This window comes from Zingiber officinale, chromosome 8B, assembly GCF_018446385.1.
Source record: "Zingiber officinale cultivar Zhangliang chromosome 8B, Zo_v1.1, whole genome shotgun sequence".
Lineage (NCBI taxonomy): Eukaryota > Viridiplantae > Streptophyta > Magnoliopsida > Zingiberales > Zingiberaceae > Zingiber > Zingiber officinale.
Window position 1 is genome coordinate 3,973,869 of NC_056001.1, and position 25,013 is coordinate 3,998,881.

Sequence of the window (25,013 nt, forward strand, 5' to 3'; positions counted from 1 at the left end):
TTTATGACTATTAAATTTTTTAAAATTTTATGACTATTAAATTTTTTAATGAATTTTTTAATAAAAATTATATTTTGCAATTTAAATAATCTGCAGAGTAATTTTTATAAAATTTATCATGTTCTCTATTAAGAAAACATTTTAATTTTTTTTCACTATTATTAAATTTTATATGAATTATTTATCTAAATATTACCTTTTAATATTAAATAACAGGATTACATGGTCAACAATCAAATAACAGAATTGCATGGTCAACAATTACATACTAGCTTTTAATATTAATATTTTTACAATATTATGAATTCAACAATCAAATAAAAAGATGTACAAACAATAATCAAATAACAGGATTGCATGGTCGCTTGACCCCTCGGCCAAGGTTGCACAAGCGCTTGACCAAGGTTGAGGTCGTGACCAGACTAGCGATCTCACTAGTGCTGTGAACTGGGCTAACCTATGATGAGGCGGGTTAGCCTATGATGTTTCAGTCATTGGATTGGACGGGGCGAGTCAACCCTTCATCTTGGCTGATTAGGAAATCTCTAATGCTACCCAATCTAAGGTGAGTTGTGAGTTAGACTGGTGAATCCATGAGCTCATAAAAAATATTTAAAAAAATAAAAAAATTTCATATATCAAAGAGTTACTTTAAAAATGTTTACTTACAAAAGAAATAGGTATTTTAAACTCGTGTTTAATGAAAATGCTACTTTTATTTCAAGATTGTAAAAAACAAGTAATAATAAACTAACATAAAATTTGATTTACATGTATTTTTCAATCTACAGGTCAACCCTAGCATTCCACGAACCGACTCGCATGGGTCGCGAGCCCAAGTGAGTCGGCCTGTCTAGATCCATCATAAAATAGGTTGATAAAATTTCAACCTAACATACTTAAATTATTTGATATTATGGGTTAACTCGATAGACTCAACCCAAATTTATAGTTCTAGATCTCACTTCGAGCCTGAGGTTGTGATTGCGACCAGGGCTAAGGTTGCAGTCGAGCTCGCGACCAAGCTGGGGACTAGTTGAGCTTGCAATAGAGCTCACGGTCGACCATGCTCCCCCTGGCTGAGTTCGTGACCTCGCGACCTTGGTGTGAGGTTGTAGCCAAAGCATGATCAAATCGACTGTGGGATGAGAGGAGAGTGGAGGGAAGAGGAGTATACTGTCAGGATGTGTGCCTGAAGATCGAAGAGGAGAGGAGAGGAGATACATGTCGGAAATCGGTGAGGAGGTTGGTCGAAGAGGAAGATTTCTAAGTCGGGAAGAAAAAATCGAGAATGAAAATCCTAATTAGAAAGTCAATTAACGACGAGACTTAATTTGAACGCTATTTTAGTGACGTAAACTTAATTCTATCCTAATTTAACACGGGAATTAATTTCGTTGCTATTTTAATGATGAAATTTATTTTTTTTTATCACTAATTAAATAGGTTATATAAGAATAATGCTCGAAATAAAAAAAATGCTAATATTTCTTTTTAAAAATTAGAAGCCAAAAGTATTTTTATCGGTAACTTAATAAAAATTATAAGTCAAGCATATATCTATATTTATCAAAAAAAAATTTAAAATTTAAGGTCAAACATATATTTTATCCATAATTTTTTAAAAATATTACTAGCTAAGTATATATTTGATTGATATTTTTAAAAAACACATCCTTATTTTTTAAAAATATTAGTTATTTATATTTAAAAATTACCTATCAATATTATATATTTTTTAAAAAAAAGCTTAACCTTTATTTATTTAATCAATAATTAAAAAAAAATATATATTGATCATTATTTGGGTCTGAAAAAATAATATTCATAGATTATATTAAGCATAAAAAATTTGACCAATAATTTATATTATCATAGAAATAAAAAATTAATACAGCCCTGCGTTTGCTACGTTGAAGGAGGTAGGACACGTGGCCTGTGCTAATACAATGGAACTGCAACGTGTCCTCTCGGCTTCCAATGCATTAATTATCAATACATATGCGTTTATCGATCACTATATAATTAAACAGTATGTTGCTCGGAATCAATTCAATCGTTCAACCATGGCGCACAGTAAAAAGGAGATCAAGTACGGGACGGCTCAGGCGAAGGTATCGGAGGACGAGGCGGTTCGGGTGGCCTACAAGCACGGCACTCCCTTGGAGACTGGTAAGATCGCCGACTCCTGCCCAGTCGACCTCTTCGTCCAGGCTCCCCGCATGGCCGCCGCCGCCCGCGACAACACCGATTCCTCTAAGCCTCCCGCCACGGATAGGGATGTTGATTCCAAACCAGAACAAGCTGGTCAAGAGTAATTCCAAACCACTAGCCATTTCTCCCTCCCTCCTCTTCTTCTGCTCAGTACTTTTTGGTGAAATAAAGAGCGATGGCTAAGTAGGACAGGAATGTGTTATTTGCCAACAGCCGTTTGGTTCGTAATAATAATTATTTTATGTTTTATAAATTACAGCCTAATACTATATTTTTAGCGTCTAAGTTTATATTAAATAGTTATTAGTTCTTCTTATGTATTTCATCTTTCATATAATACATTTCATTTATTTAAATAAATTAAGGCAAATGAAATTGATGACCAGTTTTGATGGGCCAAATTAATGGTTCAGACAAGCCGAATAAGTCAACAAGTTAATTAGATGAGTTTGATAATCCAGTTGATCCAAATGAGTTATTTAGATTGGTCAAGTCAAACAATTTAAATAGACTATTCAGTTTGGACAATCAATGGACTGATTTCCCTAATTGTTTGGCTTAAGTCAACTGGACAAGACACTTAGATTAAACACAAACACACTAATTTAATTAAATGAGTTAATTATATTAGATAGGTTTGGTAACGCCAATATAAGTAAATCATCCAAGTAAAATTAGTTAAAAAGTTATTTATATAAAAAAATTTATTTTTTAAATCAAGTATAAATAATAATTATTTTTATTTAATTCATTCAAAAAATTAAATAAAGAAATACTTATTAATCCTTATAATTTTTAATTATCATATTTTTATCTCCTGATCTCCTTATTCAAGAGCGGTTTATTTAATTCATATTTTTTTTTTGAAAAAAATCTAAGCATTTTTTATAATAGTGTGTAAAATATTTTCTCAATTTTCTAGACATCCAAAAATTAAATGTTAATTATAGTGCTGATATATAAAATTTTCATAAGGTCGTCCCTAAAATTAATAAATTAAATACTAGTTTAATTAAAAAAATAGATTGCACATAATTTGAGCAACAATATTTTACACACACGCTAGTGTAATATGTTACCGGTTAATTGTTATGAAAAGTACAATAATTCATAATAATTATATCCTACAATAGCTATTAACCAGGAAAGAGAACACTAGATATTTAATAAAGTTCGGCGTATTATGCTTAACTAAATCCTTAAACACTATCAAATAATATTTCACTAACTTAGAAAATATTATAAAATAAGAGAGATTTAATTACCTCAACATAGGAGAGGATGCAATTGGTTCTAAATCGAATTGACCGACTGAATTGATCGAATCAAATTAACTAATTAAAATTGAATAAATTGAAAATTTTCTAAACTAATCGAACCGATCAATTTTTTTAAAAAATCAAATAAACTAAACTAATAAAATATCGATTAATTTAATTTTCAACTAAATTAACCAAACTTCCGAAACTTAAATCCAAATCAGTTTTCAGAATATTTTTTTAGCATACAGATCAAATAAAATTCTCATACCAAAATAAAAAAAATAGTTTTGATCAAAACAATCATCCATAATAAAATAAATGAATCAGAACAAACAAACACCATAATAAAATGATGTACTAATAACATGATTACTTCAGCTTCATGGGAGAGATCTCTAGCAGCCTTTGCCATGAGATTTGATGTTGGAAATGAGTAACTGGTCCTCCTAATTTACGTTGCCTTATTGGTGTGCGTCTTCTCGCAACAAGGAGACCTGCCCATGATTGATGCACCTAGAAGGAAGAGAGGTGGAAGTCGAGCTTGGGGCGACCACTACCCTATGGTCAATCTGCAAGGGAGAGGAGGGCAGGGACTTAGAATTCGACCAGGACTGCCAATGAGAACAACAGAGAAGGGGAGGGCTGCGAGAGGGGGAGTCACTAATGGGTCATAGGAGTCGCGATGGGATTAAAGAAATAGAAAATTAGAGATTTTAAAGCTTTCAGTTCGGCCTATAAACCTAAACGGAATAAATTAAAATATCTTTTTTTTTTTAGTTTTTTTTGAAATAACCGAACTGAATTTTTAAATTCGAATGTTCGATCTATTTATTTAGTTTAATTAAATTGCTACCCACCTCTAATTCTAATATCAAAACCAAAAAGGATAGGAGACTTTTACCGCCGTAAGACTCATTATTTTTCTAAATTCCTGACGTGGGATTATTTAATTTTTCCAAAAAAATTAATGGACCAAATAAGTATTTGGCCAATAAAAAAATAAATCTCATTTTGGTAAAATTTCATTATGTCAACAGGATTTTCAGTGGTTCGAATCTTCAGGATTGGATTATGATTCCACCTTCTTTAGATCTCATGTATAAAATGATATCAAACATTAATGTGTTCTGTCCTTGCAGGATAAGCATGGTTCTTTGCTAAATGAATAACACTTTGACTATCACAATACACTTTAATATGCTTGTGCTCGATTCTCAGTTCACCAAGCAATCCTTGAAGCCAAATTGCCTCCTTCACAACCTTTGTAAGTATGATATACTCTGCCTTTGTCGTAAATAAAGCAATTGTTGATCGTAAGGCAGACTTCCAAATTAAATGATCGGTGCCTTTGCAAAAGAAAACACATTATCAGTAGTTGATCGACAATTGTCAAAATCATCAGTATAATCAGAATCACAATACCAAACTACATATTAACCATATTGTTTGTTGCACTGAAATACCAAACTAACATCTATGTGTTCAAAATATATCGTAGAATCCATTTTACAGCTTGTCAATGTTCCTTTCCAGGATCATGCATATACCTACTCACAACCCCAACTGTCTATGAAATATCAAGTCTAATACACACCATTGCATACATCAAACTGCTAACAACATGTATACATTACTTTTGACATGCATTCCCATTCTGCATCATTCTTTGATAACATGGATGCACTAAACTTGAAATGAGAAGCAAGTGGGGGTACTAACTGGTTTTGATTTCTCATTCATGTTAAAATGTTTTAGTACCTTCCCTAAATATTCTTTCTGAGATAAACAAAGCCTCCCCACTTTTCTATCTGTTGATATTTTCATGTCGAGAATCCTCTTTGCTTCATCAAGATCCTTCATCTCATACTCCTTGTTTAATTGATCTTTAATTTCTCTATTTCTGTCTCTTGGTAGCTATTAACATATCGTCAAAAAAAGAAGAAGATATATATATGATCCGTCTTGTAGCTTGTGTAAATACACACAATGATCATATTTGCTTCTCATGTACTTTTACCCTATCATAAACTTATCAAATCACTTGTACCACTACCTCAAAGATTGCTTCATCCCATACAATGATTTTTTTCAATTTGCATGTCATCTTTTCCTCTCCAGCAACTTTAAATCCATCTGACTGAGTCATGTAGATTTCTTCATCCAAATCTCCATGTAAAAAAGAAGTTATTATATTCACTGAACTAGTTCCAAATCTAACTGTGCTACCAAAGCCAATAAAATTTTGATGGAGGAATGCTTTACAATGGGACAAAGTACTTCATTATAATCAATTTTCTCAGTCTGAGTGTAACCTTTAGCCACCAATCTTTGTAGTGAACATTATCCTTGTCAAGAAATCCAACTTTCTTTGCATATATCCATTTGCAAGCAATTGCTTTCTATTCCTTAGGAGACTTGTTAATTTCCATGTCTGATTCTTATGAAGGGACTGGATTTCTTCATCCATGACATTCCTCCATTTTTTCTATTCTGAACTTTAGACTTATTCACTATAAGTAGCAGGAACATCATCAATTAGAATTGCAGAAGCGACCATATTGACATAGAGAGCAGGTTATCTTATTGTCCTTTTTCCTTAGTGCAATTGATTCATGTTGCTGTGGGGGTTCTTGGGTCTGAACCTCTTCTTCATCTAGTTGTAAAGGTTCTTGAATTTAAAACTCTTCATCTACTATAGGAGAGTCATCATCATTTTCTTTATTAGCGGTGGCAATTCTATTACCTTCAAACTCTAATTATTTGGTAGTACCATCTGACTACAATATTTGTTTAGAAATCATCTTCCTAAATATGACAGATTCATCAAGTGGCATCCCTGTTGAAAATTATCTTCTTTGTTTTTGGACACCAAAGACGATAGCTTTTAACACCTAGGTGATCCGTGATTCCCATGAAGATTGTCTTCTTTCTTAGATCCAGCTTTGACTCCTTAACATGATAGTATAAGATGGTTTTTACCATTAATAGTAGTCGGTGGTAAATGATTATCAAGGTAACAAACATATACCAAAACCTCAATCCAAAATTCTTTGTCTAGCCCAGCATTATAGACAACAATTCTAGAACCTGTTGTAAAAGGATATCTTAAACTCACTTTGTCACATACTGAAATGACGGGTGCCATAAAAAATCTCCATTTCAAATCTAGTTAGACTGCATTTCTAGCCAAGATTGAAGATGAAGAAATTGTTGTTGTTGATGTAATGAAATTGTTGTTGTTGATGCCATTTCTACTATAAATTCCAGTTAATAGCAGAAACGGAATGCCAATTAGCCCAAAAAATTTCTTAAGGAACAACCATAATGCATACTCCAAATAAACTTGGCTATACAAATTTGTTATTTAATTTCCACCATACATGAAAGAGAACCCACCCCTCAGATATTTTATGAAGTTCAGCAAATTAATACCAAAATAATATTTCACTAACTTATAAAATATTATAAAGTAAAAGAGAAAAATTCAATTGCCTGATTATGGGGGAGGAGACATTTCTACTATCAAAACCAAAAGGGATAGGAGTCTTTTATAGCCTTAAGACTCTTTATTTTCGACATTTCCAATGTGAAATTATTTAATTTTATCAAAAAAAAAAATCAATGGACCAAATAAATATTAGGCCCCAAAAACAACACAATAGATCTCCTCGCAATCTCTCGATCAAGCCACCGCGAGTTCATAGTCACAAGCTCGCAATCTCCTCATGAGCTTGCAGCGGTTGCACTTGCAGCTCTTTTATCCATTCTTTCTAGCAATGATCAATCCTCACCTAAACAGAAATGATTTTTTTTTTAAAAAAAAATAAACAGACAGATATTTGTTCAAATGTCCCTCCAGTTTCACTGAGAGTTTGAAAACTAAACCGGTTGAAATCTACCTCGAATGGCACATTTGAGTGGACCCGCTAAAATTAGTCTTTTTCCAGCAACTCCGCTGAAAACATGACCCAGATTGTCCCCTGAGTACCCTGCACCAGAGCTATTGCTGCTAGGAATCCTTCATTTCCTGCTCTCTTCAGTCCGTATCAATAATAATTTACACACCACCCAATAATATCATAATTTATAACCTTGTCAGCAAACTTATGGGCTTCTAGAAAAACAAAGAATAATAGAAGAGATCAAATCTTAAAATGGCTTCGTCTTCATCACCAAAGGGTACAATCAAAATACAACCTGAGGATTAAGCGAACAGGCAACACTGATATATCGGGAGAATGTTGAATTCCAACTAAATTTGATACAAGTTCCTGTTGGACTATCCAATGGTTTGCATGAATTGGTGTTTCTCTGTTCACAGATCCAGCTCAGAATGCATGTGGAGGGGGGCTCAACCACAGCTCTGCAAACTTGACCTTGGACACACTCTCCAGGACCTCAAATGGCGTGATGTCGCCCACAACCACCACTTTCTTGCTCTCCAAGTCCATCTCGATCGACGAAACTCCTACAAACATTGTCGCGAACGAACATATATACATCACCACCTTAGCTTGCTGAATGCTGATGATCTATCTATTTAAAGAGATAGTCACTGGTAGTCTTATTACATGCTTGTACTATCTATTGTGTTATTCCAGTCAAATAATATATATTATAGAGCATTACTTCTCTGAGAACATGAAAATTGCTTGTTGCCAGTCCTGTATGGCTGAAGTGAAGGATCATCGAGAAGTCTTAGATAGAGGCAAAATTGAATATTAGGTGTTTACTTATAATCTTGTGACTCTTCTCAAGTAAAGAAAGGTCCTGAAAATTATATCTCTGGAACAGACTCAATATGTAGCCCTGTCGATTGTAAGATGGATACACCAGAAGAGAAGGTAAATAGAGATTCGTTTACCTTCCATCTTTGAAATGTGCCTATGGACTTTTCTTGCACAGCCACTGCAGTGCATGGATACTCTCAGTACTACTGTCTGCAATCCCACGAGACATCATGAGAGAAGCTGGACTGTTTATGCTAAAAATTTAAATTCAAGTTTAAGAATATTCAAAAGAAAGAAAATTTTTCATCTAGAGGATTACCTTGGGTTCCAAGTGGAAAGCAAGTGTCTTCGCACCATCAAAAGCATCCTTAAACTTTAGGACCTCGCTCTGGAGTAGAGCTCTCCTCTCTGCTTCTTCCTCTTCCTCCAAAGTGTTCGAGCAAATGCAAGTGTTTGCAGAGATCATAAGCGAGAAACAATTGAATACCTTCACCAGACTAGATCTCCCCATTTTCTACAATCCTTGTTAGAAAATTATATGGGAATTTGAAGGAGCTAGAAGAAACTTAGAAGCAACAACCGAATTGTGGTTTCACTATCATCCAGTAAACCTTTGGCTCCCAACTTATAAGCAAGCTGGCCAGGCGTTGTCTCATTGGGTAAACTCTAATCCATTAATGTCGATCATTACATCTTATTAATATTAGTACGTCTACTTGTTTCTCATGAATGCCGATGATTCAATGAACCGTATATTGGTTCCTTGTTTAATGATTATAAAAATTAACCCCAGCGTGTTTCTGGCTCATTCCAAAATAATGCTTCTGATTGGTCATTGTGAGTTGACCAATCAGTAAAACAGAGCCAACTGAAGTCAAATCTAAGTCGACAGAAGTCAAGTGGGACTGCAGCCCCCTCCATGTGAGTAGGTCCTTAAGTAGAGAACCAATAATATGATATTATAAAAATGGAAGAAAAGAGGATGTAAACAATTCCTTAAACACCTAAATATTGGTACAACTCATATAATCATAAGATCTAATGCTGATTAGAGAAAAAGTAGAACAAGCTTGTGGATGAATGACCTAATGTTGGGGAATCTAATTGCTGGAGGGCACGTGGAGACTGTTTAAGTTGTCCATAGCAACAGCGGCTCCAATGTGAATAACTTTGCATATCAATGACACGACATCTTAGTAAAAATAGTGGTTGATGATTATCACTAGAAAATTTTGTTTGGGTGTGCTGTCTAATCCAACATCGACATCGAAATGTTATATGAGCATGGGCATGTCACTGAGCAAAGCCACCACAAGATAACGATGGACCATCCATTAAAGAGGTATCTTCTCTTACAGTGCACAGTTGGCCTTTGATGTATGAAAACTTTGTCCATCCTCGGTTCTAGCTAATCATCTCAAGTATTGTCACCTGCATCACAAAAGTCTGTAACTGAGCTAAGCATCCAAGGTGAATTTAAAATGATCTAGCAGTTATTGTGCCTGGTTTCACCTGGAAAGAACAATAAGCAAACAATTCAAGAATGTGTCTGCACGCACTAGAGGACTGTGAACGGCAGAGAGAACTTGCAGTTCATGCTCTGTGGGACGTTAATTGCATCATTTCCAGTGGAAAGAGAAGTATGCCGAACTAAATTATTTGGCCAGAATGCGCTCCTGTTCCCCTTTTCTTTTTCTTCTTGCAAGGATATGTTTTTAGAGGACGTGTAGAGAGAGAAAAAAAAAAGAGTAAGGGGTGCCAACTCAAACAGCACTTTCCCCCCGACAAGGCAGTAATCGAAATAGAACTCTACTGGTGTTGATGAGGATTTGTTCTTCAAAACAACTAATCGTTGAAATAGCATCTGGATAAATGTTGAAATGGCTTAGTGCTCTGGCCCATAAACCCTCTCTGGTTATGATGAGTTTGTTTGTAAATCTCAAAATTTGTGCGTGCAGATTGACAAGATATGGAACCTATACAACTAGCACTCCTGGATTACTAATGCATCAAACCTCGGAAATTTCTGCATCTGGTCAAGCATCGAGCAATGAGAGAACTTCTTGCTAACACAATTAATCCTATCCGGAAGCTGAGTCGGACAGAGACGGGCTCACTGTCGTTGGTGTTGACGGAAAGTTGTCACGGAACTCGATCTGGCACCCACCGGAAGGGCTCCCACGAGCAGATGACTGAGGGGGTGTGGTGACGGAGATGATGAAGCAAGAACCCTGCGCACACTCAGACGAGTCGCCTTACGTTAGAGATCAAGAACCAGGGAAAAAGTCTCCGGGTCAAGCCCTCCGACGCTCAAATCAGGTACTTTTCCCCAGAAGCACAGAGAAAGGACGAAAAGTAAAAGACGAGTGTGAAAAAACGAGTGAGCGTACCTGCGTAAGGGACAAAGCTTCCCTTGTTATACTGCAAGCACTGGCGGAGGCAGGGGGGCGCGAGGGGGTGCGGAAGCACCCCCTTGCTTTTGAAAATAATAATAATAAATATATAATCATGATTAAAAATTAAAGGGCATAATTATAATTTTTTGAATTTATTAGACTTTTTCACAAAAGTGTCATAAAAACACCTTTTCCCTTCCTTTCTCATTGCCGATCCTTTTCCAAGCAGCTTTCGTTTTGTTTCTTTCTCGTTCTCGATCCTTTTCCAGCAGCTTTTCAACAGCCGAATCTTCTTTTTCTAAACCAACCCTTTCTTCTTCAAACCAAAAACCCTAATCGCACTAAGAGATCTCATTGTTTCCCCCTCTCCGGTCTCCTCAAATCATTGCACTCATCTTTATCGCCTCTTCACTTCGTCGACGCCTCACGTAAGTGACGCCATTACTGTTTGCGGTTCGCTTGTTCCATCGACGCCGCTGCCACTGTTGACGCCATTGTCACTCATCTTTGAGCACCCTTCTAAATATTTGTCTGGATCCGCCACTGACTGCAAGGGATGCTTCTGGAGTCTGACGGGTGTTAGGGAATGTCGGATGTCAGGCTTTGTCTGGCGGTGAATGACACGTGGTGTCCTCCTATAGGTCTAGGAAGAAATCCGCGGGTGGTGAGCACCAGACCGTTAGCATATTCTCCGACAGGTAATGATTATTCCCTGACAGGTTGTTACGATTCTCTGGCTTACTTGTCGTGTAGTGTATGCTTGCCCCGATCTGTTAACCCTGAACTGGGTCCCTACGCTTGTCGACCTCGCTCTGTGAGGTGTAGACCTATATTTCCTAACCTGCGTTTGCCGCTTCACAAATCCAGATCTGTACACCCAGCCTTGTCCTGCGCGTCCTGTCTTATGAACTCCTGACCTGCCTTACCTTGTGTCGCAACCCGTATGTCTTGGTTTGGTTCCGTTTATCCTGCGTCCTGACTTGTATGCTTCCGTCCGATTCCGTATGTTCCGACTTGTACCCCTTAGTCCGATTCCGTCTGTCCCGCCCTGTATCCTTAGCTTGCACATCCTGACCTGCACGTTTTGGTCCCTATGTTCTGTCAAAAGTCCTGACGTGTATCCTTAGCTTGCACCTCCCGACCTGCACGTTTTGGTCCTGGTGTTCTGTACCGTAAGGCTATAAGTCCTGACCTGTATCCTTGGTTTGCACATCCCGACCTGTACGCTTTGGTCCAGATATCCTGTGTCACAAGGCTATAAGTTCTGACCTGTATCCTTGGTTTGCACATCCCGACCTGTATGCTTTGATTCCTGTGTTCTGTACCGTAAGACTATAAGTCCTGACATATATCCTTGGCTCCGAGTCCCTACTCGACGCGTAGGTCTAACCTCGGACTGCCACTTGTGCCTGACCAGGACCATCTTGTAATCTGACCCTTTGATCTCCACATAGGTTGGATTCTTGACCTTCATGTAGGTCAGACTCTTGATCACCACGTAAGCCTAACTTTTGACCGTCACGTGAGCTTGACTTCTGACCACCACGCGAGCTTGACTTCTGACCACCCCAAAGGCTTGACTTCCGACCACATCCGTTGTCCGACCCCATTATCATGCACCGTATCAACAATAACAACAGAAAGTACACTTATTTTTTGCTCTGCTTTACAACTAGATTGCCCTCTTCAGCCCCTGGTGACTTCTTCATTGAATCCCTGCAGCTCTCGACTTGTGCGGCAGCATAAGCCGCTTCAACTTTAGAGCACATACAGGTTCATAAGAAATCTTTCGACTTGATCATAGGATCTAATTCCATAGAGCACTGAAATCTTTCATAAGGTCTTCTCCAATGCAAGATTATGAAATGTTTATAAAAAAAACTAAAAAAAAACAAGCCTTAAATCACTCTAGAGATGATGTTTGAAATCTATAATTGAAAGGTAGTAGTAAAAATTTAAATATGTTCTTTTGTCTGAAAATTGATATAATATATGATGTAGTGATAAAGAGGAACCCACTAAATGTAAGTTAAAGGATAGAGATAGCAATCGACGTGGAGGTCAAAGTTAAGGAGATCAATATCAGAGGACCAACAGACTCATCAAAAGGGGGGGCCAAGCGGAGCTCTATTGCAGTGGTCGATTGAGCGTAAAGCTTTCGACCGATAAAGGGTTGGTTCAAGCAGAACGCTCATACATCTAAGATCATGAGACGCTCGCCACGGAGCAGAGGACCGTTGGGACAACCGGAGTGTTGATCCTGTCGGACGATAACAAGCTACTATACCCAGACAACGCAAGAAAGAACTGCAGAGGTTGATCGATCGATGAAGTCCCAATTGATCTGTCACCCCGCTCGACCAAACGGCGGGATTATTATCGTATCTCTCAATATCCTTTTGAGAGATAGTGTCGTTGACACACGACATGGTCGACAGACGGATAGTACAACGGAAGCTTCCACTGTCTTGTCAGGAATATGCATGCTCTGTTAAGATATGGTGTCAGAGATACTTTTTTAACAGGTCATTTCATATGATAAATTGGAGAACGTGCCAATGATTAATTAGAGAATGTATTCATGTCTCCAGGAGCGTGCACGTCGCTCACCAGGACACTATATAAATGGGGGTCTTACACCGATGGAGGTACACATTATTCATTATTCATGTCTGTGTCTACTGTTACTCCATTTTTTTTCTCTTTCCGGTGACTAATTTGAATATCGGAGGGTTAACATAGACAACCCCCTTCCGTGACTCGATACTGACATTTTTTATATTACAGAACAGAGGAGAATCTACATCCAATCAATATAACAATTATATTCTTAACTTATTATCTTTATAATTATCAGACAGGAAAAAAAACTCATTTTGAATTCCAATCATTGAAACTATTAGAGAGATATTATTATTGATATTATATATTAGGATCACACGAAAAAATCATTTAAAATTGTAACTAAAGATGTCCTAAAAAAAATCATCTACCAGAAACAAGATTGAACTCAGTCTTAGCATGCAAAAAGTCAAGTCGCAATCCACCGTTGCCTTTCTTTTACAATTCCAAAAAAAACCGCACCTCTCTATTAAAAATCCGAAACTCGAAATCTATCTGTAATTAGAAACACAAATACACAATTACAATTTACAATACAAATTTCGGCGGGTGAGTAACAAACTCGGCTCTTCCCATTATTTAAACCCTTCTTTATCTCCCCTCTCTCTCTCTGGCTCTCGCTCTCTCCGGCGTTTGGGTTTGAAACGGATCGAGATTTGCTTGGAGGTGGCGACGATAGGGTTTTGCCGTCCTGATCGTTCTTGCTATCGCTCTGGATTCTTCTGGTTTGAATCCATGGCCAAGAAGCGGAAATCGGAGGCGACGGGGCTCGACGAGGTGGATCGCACGCTTTATTTCACCTTCTGTGGTGCCGCCAATTCGCTGTCGCAGCTCTACACGCAGGCCATGAATCAGCAGAAGGTCTCCTTCCAAGCCAGCGAGCGTCATGCTCTGGTTAGTTCCTTTCCGTCCTAACCCTTTTTCACATTTGCCTACGATTGAAACTGAGCTCGGGAATCTCGTAAAAAGAAGTCCATCAGGGATGATTTCTTAAAGATTACATTATTGCCTTTTGCTTTCTTGTTAACCTTGACTACCTGTGACGGTTTCGGTAGCACTTTATTCAGCACTACTATGGAGGAATAGAGATGACATCAGACGACGACGAATTTCATAAACTCGATATCAGAGTCAATGAGAATCGAGATTCTTTTTCTTCAAAAAAGGGTTTTATATGGGAAACCCTCAAGCTGAAGTGGTTAAGCGGCAGCAATATTGTTTGATTATTGATTGGTTCCATCCTGCTTGGTGGATGATAGGTTGCATCCCTAAGGGTTTTGAGAAGGTGACTTTGCAAAATTGAGCTTTGCTACAGTATAATCTATCTTGGGATAATGATTCAATGCTTCAATTTTCACCTCACAAGTCTCTTGTGTTTCAAAGGCGCAATTTAGTTGAGAGTCGATTGTGTTCTTGTTATTCAATTTAATTTGACTTTATTCCTGGCCAATCTATTAATCCTTACTTGCTCACTACTCTCACAAGTTCAAACGACTGGGAGTAATGGTCATAAACATGTTTGCTATTTAGTAAGGTTGGAAATTTGTGTGTTGACTTAAAGGTTCAAACTCATGAGTTCGTTGATGTAGTACTTGCATAAAGAGAGAGACTCCCATGGTTTTTTCTTCCTCAAAAGACATCTTGAAGTACATTGATCCTGTCCGGAAGCTGAGTCGAATGGAGGTGGACCTTGGTGTACTGGAGGTTGACGAAAAGTCGCTGTGGCGTCGAATCTATCTGGCACCCCCTTGAAAGGTTCGCACGGGCGGCTGACTAAGGAAGATGACCAGGACGATGACACTGCTGCTCTGCGCACACTCAGACGAGCCCATGAGTCATTAGAGACCATAAACCAGGGAAAAAGTCCCTGGGTCAGGCCCTCCGACGCTCAAATCAGGTACTTTTTCCCCAGAAAACACAGAGAAAAGACAAAAAGTAAAGACTAGTGAGAAATGACGAGTGAGCGTACCTGCATAAGGGACAAAGTATCCCTTTTTATATTGCAACGGATGTTTCTGGGACCTGGCAAGTGTCAGGGAATGTCGGCTGTCAGACTTTGTTTGGCGGTGATTGACACGTGGCTCTTCCTAATAGGCCAGCGGCAAAACCAAAGGTATAGTGAGCCCCGATTATTAGCATATTCTCTGACACATTGATTATTCTCTGACACTCTCTGACAAGCGGTTACGATTCGTTGGTCTGTTTGTCCTGTAGTGCTTGGACGCTGGGTCTATATTCCGAGATCTGTACCCCGACTTGCTTCTGTATGTTGTTATCCGTGATTCGTATGTCTCGATCTGTGCGTTAGGCTTGTATCCCGACCTGCCTTTGTCAGCTGTTATCCATCGCCTGTACATCCCGACCTGTAAGCTAGAGCTATGTCCCGACCTACTTCTGTCTACTATTATCCATGGCTTGTACGTCTCGACTTGTACGCTAGAGCTGTGTCCAAACTTGCTTCTGTTTACTGTTATCCATGGCTTTTACGTCTCGACCTGTACGCTAGAGCTGTGTCCAGACCTGCTTCTGTTTACTGTTATCCATGGCTTGTACGTCCTGACCTGTACGCTAGGTCTGTGTCCCGACCTGCTTCTATTTACTGTTATCCATAGCTTGTACGTCCCGACCTGTATGCCCAATCTGTATCCCGACCTACGTCTGTTTACTATTATCCATGGCTTGTACGTCCCGACCTGTATGCCCGATCTGTTTCCCGACCTGCATTCTCCTACTGTTATCCATGGCTTGTACATCCCGACCTGTACGCCAGGTCTGTATCCCGACCTGCGCTCACCTATTGTTATCCATGGCTTGTACATCCCGACCTGTATGCCCGATCTGTATCTCGACCTGCGTCTGTTTACTGTTATCCATGGTTTGTACGTCCCGACCTATATGCCCGATCTGTATCCCGACCTACGTTCTCCTACTGTTATCCATGGCTTGTACGTCCCGACCTGTACGCCAGGTCTGTTTCCCGACCTGCGTTCATCTATTGTTATCTATGGCTTGTACGCCCCAACCTGTACATCAGGTCTGTTTCTCGACCTACATCTATCCGCTATTATCCACGGCCTATACGTTCCGGCTTGTGCACCCAGTTTATTCTGCGCTAAGGGCCTTCTTTCCTTTACCTGTACTTGGCTTGTGGGCTCAGTCCTCAGTTGTACCTGGCCCATGGGCCCTGTCCTTAACCGCTATCAGGGTTGGCCCTTGTCGTACTTATACTCCCATCCTTTGACCGCCTCATCAGCTGAGACTTGGACCCTGGCCATGTAAGCTGGACTTCTGACCAGCCACAGAGGCTGGACTTCTGACCAGCCACGAAGGCTGGCCTTCTGACCTCCACGTAAGTCTGACTTCTGACCTCCACGTAAGCTTGACTTCTGACCAGCCATGGAGGCTTGACTTCTGACCATCCTGTGGTCTTGACTCCTAACCACATCATCTTACTGACTCACGAACATGCACCGTATCATACATGTAACCTGTTGAGGCTTTCAAACAATAGCTTATGTGGTCTAAATTTGTTTTATAACTGCTAAAGGGCAGTCAAGTGCCTACATTGCTCCCACTTCATACCATCTAACATGGTAAGATTGTATTGTTTTGCCCTTTTTTGAAAGAGTGTGTTTCGAAGGATGGTGACCTCCTTGACCCTTGGAATTTGTGAGACATTGAGGTATTTCCAAACCTAGCCAATGTCATTTAGATTTGCCTTATGATTCATGATGTTGTAATATGTGGTTTCTTTTCCATTTGCAAGTAGTCGAGCAATGGAGTTGTTATGGGTGATTTTGTGTTCCATTTGCTCTTAGTCTAAGCATTGAGAGTACAAGTTTAGGAAATTAGTTGGCTTTGATGGTTTTGATTGTGCAAATGAGATTCATGCTGATGGTTCTGGATACCATCAGATGAATTGTAGGTTGTGAATGGTTTTGAGACTGATTGTTGTCTTCCCATGTGCTTAATCTTGTCTTGTTGTGGGTAAAAAATATTAACTGTGTGAGATTAATATCTTTAACCAGAGTCACAATTAATCTATCTATGCACAAACATTTTGCCAAGATGTTTTACCTTTCTCTTTTCTCTTTTCCCAATCTCTTCTATATGTTTTTTTTTGTCTCACATTGTTCTGCTCTTGCGATATTTAGTTAGTGTGTGCCCTTTACGGAAAACCAGTACTGATATAAAGATCGCTCCTGTAAATACACGGTTTAGGAGAGTTATAATTTTATTCTGCATAGCAAAGAGGATCTCTAACTGTAATCCCCATCTATGATGAAGTGGACCAACATAACCATTGCACCGTCCTTGCCTACTTTTTGTGAGATCAGAATTATCTATTTGTATACAGTTTATAGCCAACTACTTACTAATAAACATTTTTACCATATAGTCAGTTATAGTCTGACTCTTAGCCAATTTCAACAATATTTTCATTCAACTTTTAAATCTCTCTCCTCTGCCTAATTTCCATATTTAGGAATATTGGCTACTCAAATTGTAGTATTTTTAGAAGCTTATTATGTTGGATCAAGACGCACTTGAGAGGGGGGTGAATTACGTGGACTATGCCAGCATATTATGCATATGTGTGTTTTTTACAGGATAAGCTGTATCAATGGATCATCAGAAAGCACGAGGAAGGGTCAAGGGCTACAATAGCTGATATAGTTTCCCACATCCAGGTGGTATTATAATTATGGTATTACTCATTGAATTGATATTTCAGCCACACACTATACAAATCCAGAATTCAAGTTTTCTTATTGTTGTCTCTAAAAATTGCAATACCCTATATGTTCCTGCTCTTTGGTCTGTAGATTGTTATAGTATATTTGTCCTAGCCAAACCCTAGGCTCCAACACTTGAATTACTCACAATACTCCTGTTAGTGGTATCTTTCTTGAGAACATGATGGCCCATGTTTGCTATCCTTTTTATTAACAGAATAACTGACGGCTGCCCCATTTTGAATTTGTCGCCAGTGTGATAGCTAACACATATGTTTGTTATATATGCGCCATTTTGCTTTATTTGAACTCATCTGTTATTACTTCAAGATCAAATGTTTATCTTTCCAAAAGGCTTCCTAAATTTTCATATGCTACCAATTCAGAGTGACAAAATTTTAACGTTTATGCCGTCAACTAATGTTTTGCTATCTCATTATTGCTGATGTAGTTGCCATCTTTTGTCATGGTCTATTGTGAATAGTTTTGGAGTATTCATCGCTGATCATAAAAAAGCTTTCAATCTTTCAAGCATATGTAGCCAACTCATTGCACAATGCATATTCGATATCTGGCAGCTTATCTAGTCCTAGTAGAGAAAATTATATTGATAAAAATGACAAATAGTCTATTATACGAGTATATTTAGTATATTTATTAACACATCAGTGTTAGTTAACCATCTAAAAAATGATTCACATTGTTAGAACTGAAACATTTTGATTTGGTAGTTGAGACTGTGGTTCATTGACATTGGATCTGCTTCCAACCATCAAAAAACTAAGAATTTATGTAAAACTGAAAACTTTGAAGTGGCCTTTCAGTTCAGTAATGTTATGTGTAATCATCACTAATAAGTTAGCTTGCATATTCTCTCAAAATGATTATTCCCTTTGTTATCTGAAATTATTCAATGACGTTGATTTCCACAAACAAAAAACTTTTGTTGTGGTGTCAAAGACTGCTAAGAACTGATAAGATGAACAGAAGAGGCTAAACCACTGCTGGATCAATATCTTATATCTTGGTATTTTATAAAATTTTGGTTAAGATTTTTTTTTCCTCTGCCAAATTTGTGGAAATTGAAGGGATGGCTCGGTAATTTTATTGTCTTGTACGAATGACTTTGACATGATCATTCAGATGTATTACTTTGTATTCTTGTATTTTTATTATGGACTGTCAATGGCAGATATACTATTGTCTCGTAGACTTTAGAGGATTTCTCTTTTTATTCCTTAATCAGTACATGTAACCATTTATTATTATTATTATTTTTATTTTCAATAATAGAAGTTGTAGTACTAATATGATATCTGTTTACGGGCACATCCTTCTACAGACTGAGATGGACTGTTATGCAGGGGAAGATGGATTAGCCCCTCCAAGAGCACCACTGCAAAATCAACACCAACAGACAACAATGCGTCCAATTAATTCAGGCTCCCGAACTTCTTCCGGTCTGTTTGCGCAACAGTCTGTCGGACTTCTCCCTCGAAGTTGTCACACTGATCAAGTTAAAAATTCTGTTTTCAACTGCGCTTTCCAGTCCCGTACGAAGGAGCCTTCAGCCATGTCAGATTGCTAATGGAAGTGATTCGTATGCAAATGGTGCCCCATCAACTGGAAATGCAGGAATTAAGAATCATGATTCAGATCAAAATCAGAATACTAATTCACTCAGCTCCAACGATACATGCATGGATATTCATACGGATAGGCCGCCTTCTCCATCCTATTGACAGCTCATCTAGTCAGTATCTAATTCGAGAGAGAGAGCCGTATCCCATGCAGTTTTATACCAATTGAACCATGTTAAGAACGAGTCTGGTGATCAGCATAGGCATCTTTTCCCTACCTGTCTGGCTGTCTCTCTTGATATGCGACTGCATTAGTCTTTTAGTGGCGGGCTTACTTTCTTTGCCTGGTAATTGTTTTGTAGATGATAAAGAACATCATGGTCCCTACTGCATGTTCTAATTTATGCATGTAGGAACCGATCTATTCAACTTTACAAAACAAAGTTCTGTAATTCTATCCACAAACTTAAATGAAACAAAATGCACAAAAGTGACAAGACAAATATATTTAAGGAGAATGTGGCATCGGTGCCACGCCAAAATTAATTAAGTTTTAAATTAAAATGTCCTTTATCTATTTATATGTATACACTATATGAAAATATTATTTATATATAATAAGAGAGTAATAAAAGGTTTTGTCTCAAATGTTGAATTAAAATCTCGTAATTTATTGGACGATGAATAAGTGCAACAAATTTGGAATAAAGTTTGGATTTGGGCGTAGAATATCATCTTCTTATTGTATGTTTCTATATCTTACTCTCTCTCTCTCTTTTCTTTTGTTTGATTGTTCTCAGAAGCTGATTTAGATTTCTCAAGTTAATTAAATTACATATTATACATGTGATTATGAAAACAACAGATATTTGCTATGTTCTATTATTAACTATTTTGTAATTTTATAAATCATTTAATTTGTGCATTCAATTTAGTTTGGTTGTTAAACAGATTTACTCCTTTATAATATAGATTGTTGTTTTTAATACTCATGTTTGCAATAAAATTATTTATTTTTCAAGTTAAACGGTCAACTGTATAAAATAATTTTTAAAGTAGTAGTAAATAATTACTAAATTGACAATATCATCTTTTAAGATATAATTAAATAATTTTATTATTTTAAATTGCATAGTAGATAAGATCTTATTTTATTTAATTAATTTTTAACAGCATACATTATTGAAACTTTTTTATTTTAAAGATGTTGCCTTATCTTTTATAATTTCATGTGGCGCTATACAATTCTACGTGTCCCATAGCATAGAAAGTCCTGCTAAGCTGTAGTTAAAGTTAAAAAACGGAAGATGCTACTTATACTTATAGAAGGTCAAAGTTCATCGCAGAAGGAATTCAAGATGAGTCTAGGTGTCTAGCGAACCAATACATTCATTCCGAAGAGGCAAGGCTATTCAAGAGTGGGACAATTTTCATGACCCCAATCTCAGTCTCAGTTTTAGTAATTGATTCACCTAGTGACTCAGGCTCGAACTCCCTACCTTCTATCAGACTTAGTCTTAGTATCAGCAACTGACTCACATGTTAACTCAATCTCTGGCCCCCCTGTACCTTCTATCAATCTCAGTCTTAATTTCAGCAACTAACTCACCTACTGACTCAATCTCAAGCCTTCGCACCCTTTATTAGTCTCAGTCTCAGTAACTGATTCACCTACTATACCTTAGTCTCAGGCCCTTGCACCCTCTATTAGTTTCAGCGGTTGACTCACCTTCTAGCCCAATCTCTACCAGTCTCAACCACTGACTCACCTTCTGGTTCAATCTCAATACCCTGCACTCTCTATCGATCTCAGTCTCAATGATTGACTCACCTTTTGGTTCAATCTAGAGCCCCTGCACCCTCTATCAGTCTTAGTCTCAGTGACTCACTCACACTATGGCTCAGTTTCAAGCCCCCATCCTCTCTTAGTCTTAGTAACCGGCCTACCTTCTCTCACAGTCTCAGTCTCAGCGACTGACTCATCTTCTGACTCAATCTCAGGCCCCTCACCCTCTTCCAACATCGAATGTTGACCTTTTTCCAATCTATGTCTTAGTCTCAAATCCTGACTCTGTCTATTTTCAAGGTTACTCCATATCGACTTCACATATTTTCACGTTTAAGGCGGGCTTCTGCCCTACATGGGCTCGTTGGCAAGGACTACGAATATTCCACGATACATGATATGTTAAGAATGGAAGATATCAGATTTAATCTTCTAGATGCCCCCTATTGACTCGTGATGCTAGATGAGTGGGGAGACAACTAACGACTGTCAGATCTAGTCCCCCCATCGGCTCTTACAAGGATGGTATTTTGGGCGACGTGAAGGTGTTTTTCTAGCAACTATATAACCTCTCAGAAAGATAATTGATGTGGATGTAGCATAAGAGAAAGATAATTGATGTGGATGTAGCATTTTAGTCATTTCACCTTTTGAGGGTTTTTGTATGAAAAAGGGAAAAAAAAAAAGGGGGGGGGGGGGGCTTCGATTTTTTAGCTTCCACCACCGGCTCCTCCCTCGGGAGACCATAGCCGCTGCCACGAACAAGGAGGGGGTTTCTTGGGTTCAGCCGCCGCCGCCTCTCTCCCTCACGCTGAACGCATGCCGTCTTTCTCCCTCATGCCAGCCGCAGACCGTTTCTCCTCTCCCCCTCCCTCTCTGGCCATTCGCTGAGGTAGCCGCCGGGGTCATACACACGGAAGGGTGTCGCGCCTCCCTCTCTTGCAAGAAGCCGCAACCCTCTCCATGCTAGTGCCGCCACCAGGAAGAGGAGGTGGGGTTTTCTGCCGCTGCCCTCGCAACGACGAAAGCTGGGGCCACCTTGCCACATCCCCTCTCGGCGGCAGCACACGGGCCACCTCTCCTCTCGCCGAAAGCCTCCTCCGGTGTTGGCTTCCTCGCGCCTGGCCATCACGGCAAAGGCACACGTGGATGTTATTTTCGTCGCCTCCGACGTCGTTCACGCTCACTGCCGGTAGTGCCTCGCCCTCACGCACGAGGGCTCTCCGTCGCCGAGTCCAGCAGCCGTCGCCGCCACCTCTAGTGGATGTCGCCGAGTCCAGCGACCGTCGCTGCCACCCACCTCCAGTGGTCGCTGCCACCCTCTGATGCCACCTCTGTTAAATATCAACTCTAACCCAAATAAAGGATAAAACTTATCCAATAAAAGATAAGAGTTATAGATAAGATTTGCTATTTAATTATTTATTTTTCTAATAGATAAAGATGACGACTTGGTAAAAGATAAAATTAAATATGTGGTCAAGAGTGTTTTTCTCATTTCATGGATAAGAATTAGAATTTTAATGGCTAGGATTTAATTTAATTGAACGGTCCAGATTGTATGAAGAGTACTATAAATACTCTACCTTGTATTTAGTTTCATTGATCAATCAAGTATCAATTTGTGAGTCAAAGTTTTTTATTTTTTCTTCTTTGTCTTAGAATTGTGAGTGATCCACAAAAAGGGTGTTGTAATGTTGTTATTGTTAGTGTAAGACAAGTAATTTATTTACTTGTTTGTTGGTCCAATTTTCAGCAATTGGTATCAGAACCAGGTTAATCAGGGATTATTCTTGGTGGAGCTATCTTAGATTGTGAGGAGTTTTATGCTTTACAAGTTTTTTAATCAAACTTGTTTGGTATAATCAAAGCTTTTCGACGTGATGGGGGACCTTCAAGTAGTAGGAGGTATCAAGAAGCTCAACAACAAAAACTACAACACGTGGGCAACATGCATGGAGTCTTACCTACAAGGTCAAGATCTTTGGGAGGTTGTTGGTGGTAGTGAAGCTACACAACCGGCAGAAGACGCCAATGACATTTTGCGAAAATGGAAGATTAAGGCAGGTAAAGCAATGTTTGCCTTAAAGATCACAATTGAAGAAGAAATGTTAGAGCACATCCGAGATGCCAAAACACCAAAGGAAGTGTGGGATATCTTTGCTACACTTTTTTCAAAGAAGAATGATACAAGATTGCAACTTCTGGAGAACGAGCTATTGTCAATAACGCAATGTGACAAGACGATTGCCCAATACTTCCACAAGGTGAAGTTGATATGTCGCGAAATTTCAGAGCTAGATCCATCAGCTCCTATTGGGGAAGCAAGGATAAAAAGAATAATTATTCATGGTTTGAGGCCAGAATATCGAGGATTTATTGCTGCTATACAAGGATGGCCAACACAGTCATCGCTTCTTGAATTTGAAAATTTACTTGCAGGTCAAGAAGCTATGGCTAAGCAAATGGGAGGACTCTCACTAAAAGATGAAGAAGAAGCGCTCTACACCAAAAAAAATAAAGGCAACTTCAAACGACACACTGGTGGATCTAAAAAGGATGGTGACAAAGGAAAAAACTATCATGGGAATGGAGGCTCTCGTCCAGGGGGAGCCTCGAAGAATTATGGTGATCGTAAAAAATTTTCTGGCGAGTGCTACAATTGTGGGAAGGTGGGCCACATGGCAAAAGATTGTTGGTCCAAGAAAAGGTTCGTTCAAAGCAACACGGCTACTTCCAATTCTAAAGAGAATAGCGAAGATGATTGGGATGCTGAAGCTTTGATGGCTACGGAGGAAAAAGACTTGGCTCTCACAACAACGCCAGAACAGATTGACTACAAAAATGATTGGATCGTGGATTCAGGCTGCTCAAATCATATGACGGGTGATAAAGAAAAATTGCAAAACTTATCTCAATACAAAGGAGCTCGTATGGTGGTTACAGCCGACAACTCAAGGTTACCAATAGCACATGTTGGTAAGACGGTAATTACGCCTCGATATAATTCTAACCAAGTGCCTCTTCAAGATGTCTATCATGTCCCAGGAATGAAGAAGAATTTACTGTCTGTGGCCCAATTAACGTCTTCAGGTCATTATGTTCTATTTGGTCCTGAAAATGTAAAGGTATATCGAAACCTCAAAATTTCAGAAACACCAACAATGGAGGGTCAACGATTAGAGTCGCTCTACGTGATGTTAGCAGAGTCTGCATATATAGACAAGACAAGAAAAAATGAGACAGCAGTTATATGGCACATGCGGCTAGGTCATGTTAACTATTCCAAATTAAACATGATGATGCAGAAATCAATGCTTAAGGGACTTCCTCAACTAGACATACGAACAGACACAATATGTGCAGGATGTCAGTATGGTAAAGCACACCAATTACCATATCAGGAGTCAAACTTCAAAGCAAAGGAACCATTGGAGTTAGTTCACTCTGATGTATTCGGGCCTGTTAAGCAGTCGTCAATTGGTGGTATGCGGTATATGGTGACATTCATTGATGATTTCTCAAGGTATGTGTGGATTTTATTTATGAAAGAAAAATCTGATACCTTCTCAATGTTCAAAGAGTTCAAACAGTCAGTCGAAGGAGAATTGGGAAAAAGGATGTGTTGCTTGCGCACAGACAATGGAGGAGAATATAGCTCAAGAGAGTTCTCTCAATACTTGAGAG

The 25,013-nt window shown here is 38.6% G+C and overlaps 2 protein-coding genes and 1 pseudogene across 2 annotated transcripts; 2 read left to right on the forward strand and 1 right to left on the reverse strand.

Moving 5' to 3' along the window:
- The first annotated feature begins 2,066 nt into the window (after positions 1–2,066).
- On the forward strand, positions 2,067–2,318 carry LOC122015664 (SEED MATURATION PROTEIN 1). The gene has a single exon (XM_042572667.1). It carries the CDS (start codon positions 2,067–2,069, stop codon positions 2,316–2,318), a length of 252 nt encoding a protein of 83 aa, XP_042428601.1.
- Positions 2,319–7,622: 5,304 nt separating this feature from the next.
- LOC122016590 (protein SODIUM POTASSIUM ROOT DEFECTIVE 2-like) lies at positions 7,623–8,950 on the reverse strand. Its single transcript, XM_042573945.1, has 3 exons — positions 8,526–8,950; positions 8,341–8,416; positions 7,623–7,944 (listed from the first exon to the last, which is right to left on the reverse strand). The coding sequence occupies exons 1-3, from the start codon at positions 8,715–8,717 to the stop codon at positions 7,805–7,807; spliced, it is 408 nt and encodes a 135-aa protein (XP_042429879.1). The 5' UTR covers positions 8,718–8,950; the 3' UTR covers positions 7,623–7,804.
- A 4,812-nt stretch (positions 8,951–13,762) lies between these two features.
- On the forward strand, positions 13,763–19,973 carry LOC122017519 (annotated as a pseudogene).
- The last annotated feature ends 5,040 nt before the right edge of the window (positions 19,974–25,013 follow it).

Bases quoted from the DNA above. Each gene is read 5' to 3' on its own strand.
- LOC122015664 (XM_042572667.1), top strand. From the start codon at position 2,067: ATGGCGCACAGTAAAAAGGAGATCAAGTACGGGACGGCTCAGGCGAAG.
- LOC122016590 (XM_042573945.1), bottom strand. From the start codon at position 8,717: ATGGGGAGATCTAGTCTGGTGAAGGTATTCAATTGTTTCTCGCTTATG. The intron at 8,417-8,525 runs GTAATCCTCTAG...GTGGGATTGCAG, and splicing joins CTTTCCACTTGGAACCCAAG to ACAGTAGTACTGAGAGTATC. The intron at 7,945-8,340 runs GTAAACGAATCT...CAATGTTTGTAG, and splicing joins GCACATTTCAAAGATGGAAG to GAGTTTCGTCGATCGAGATG.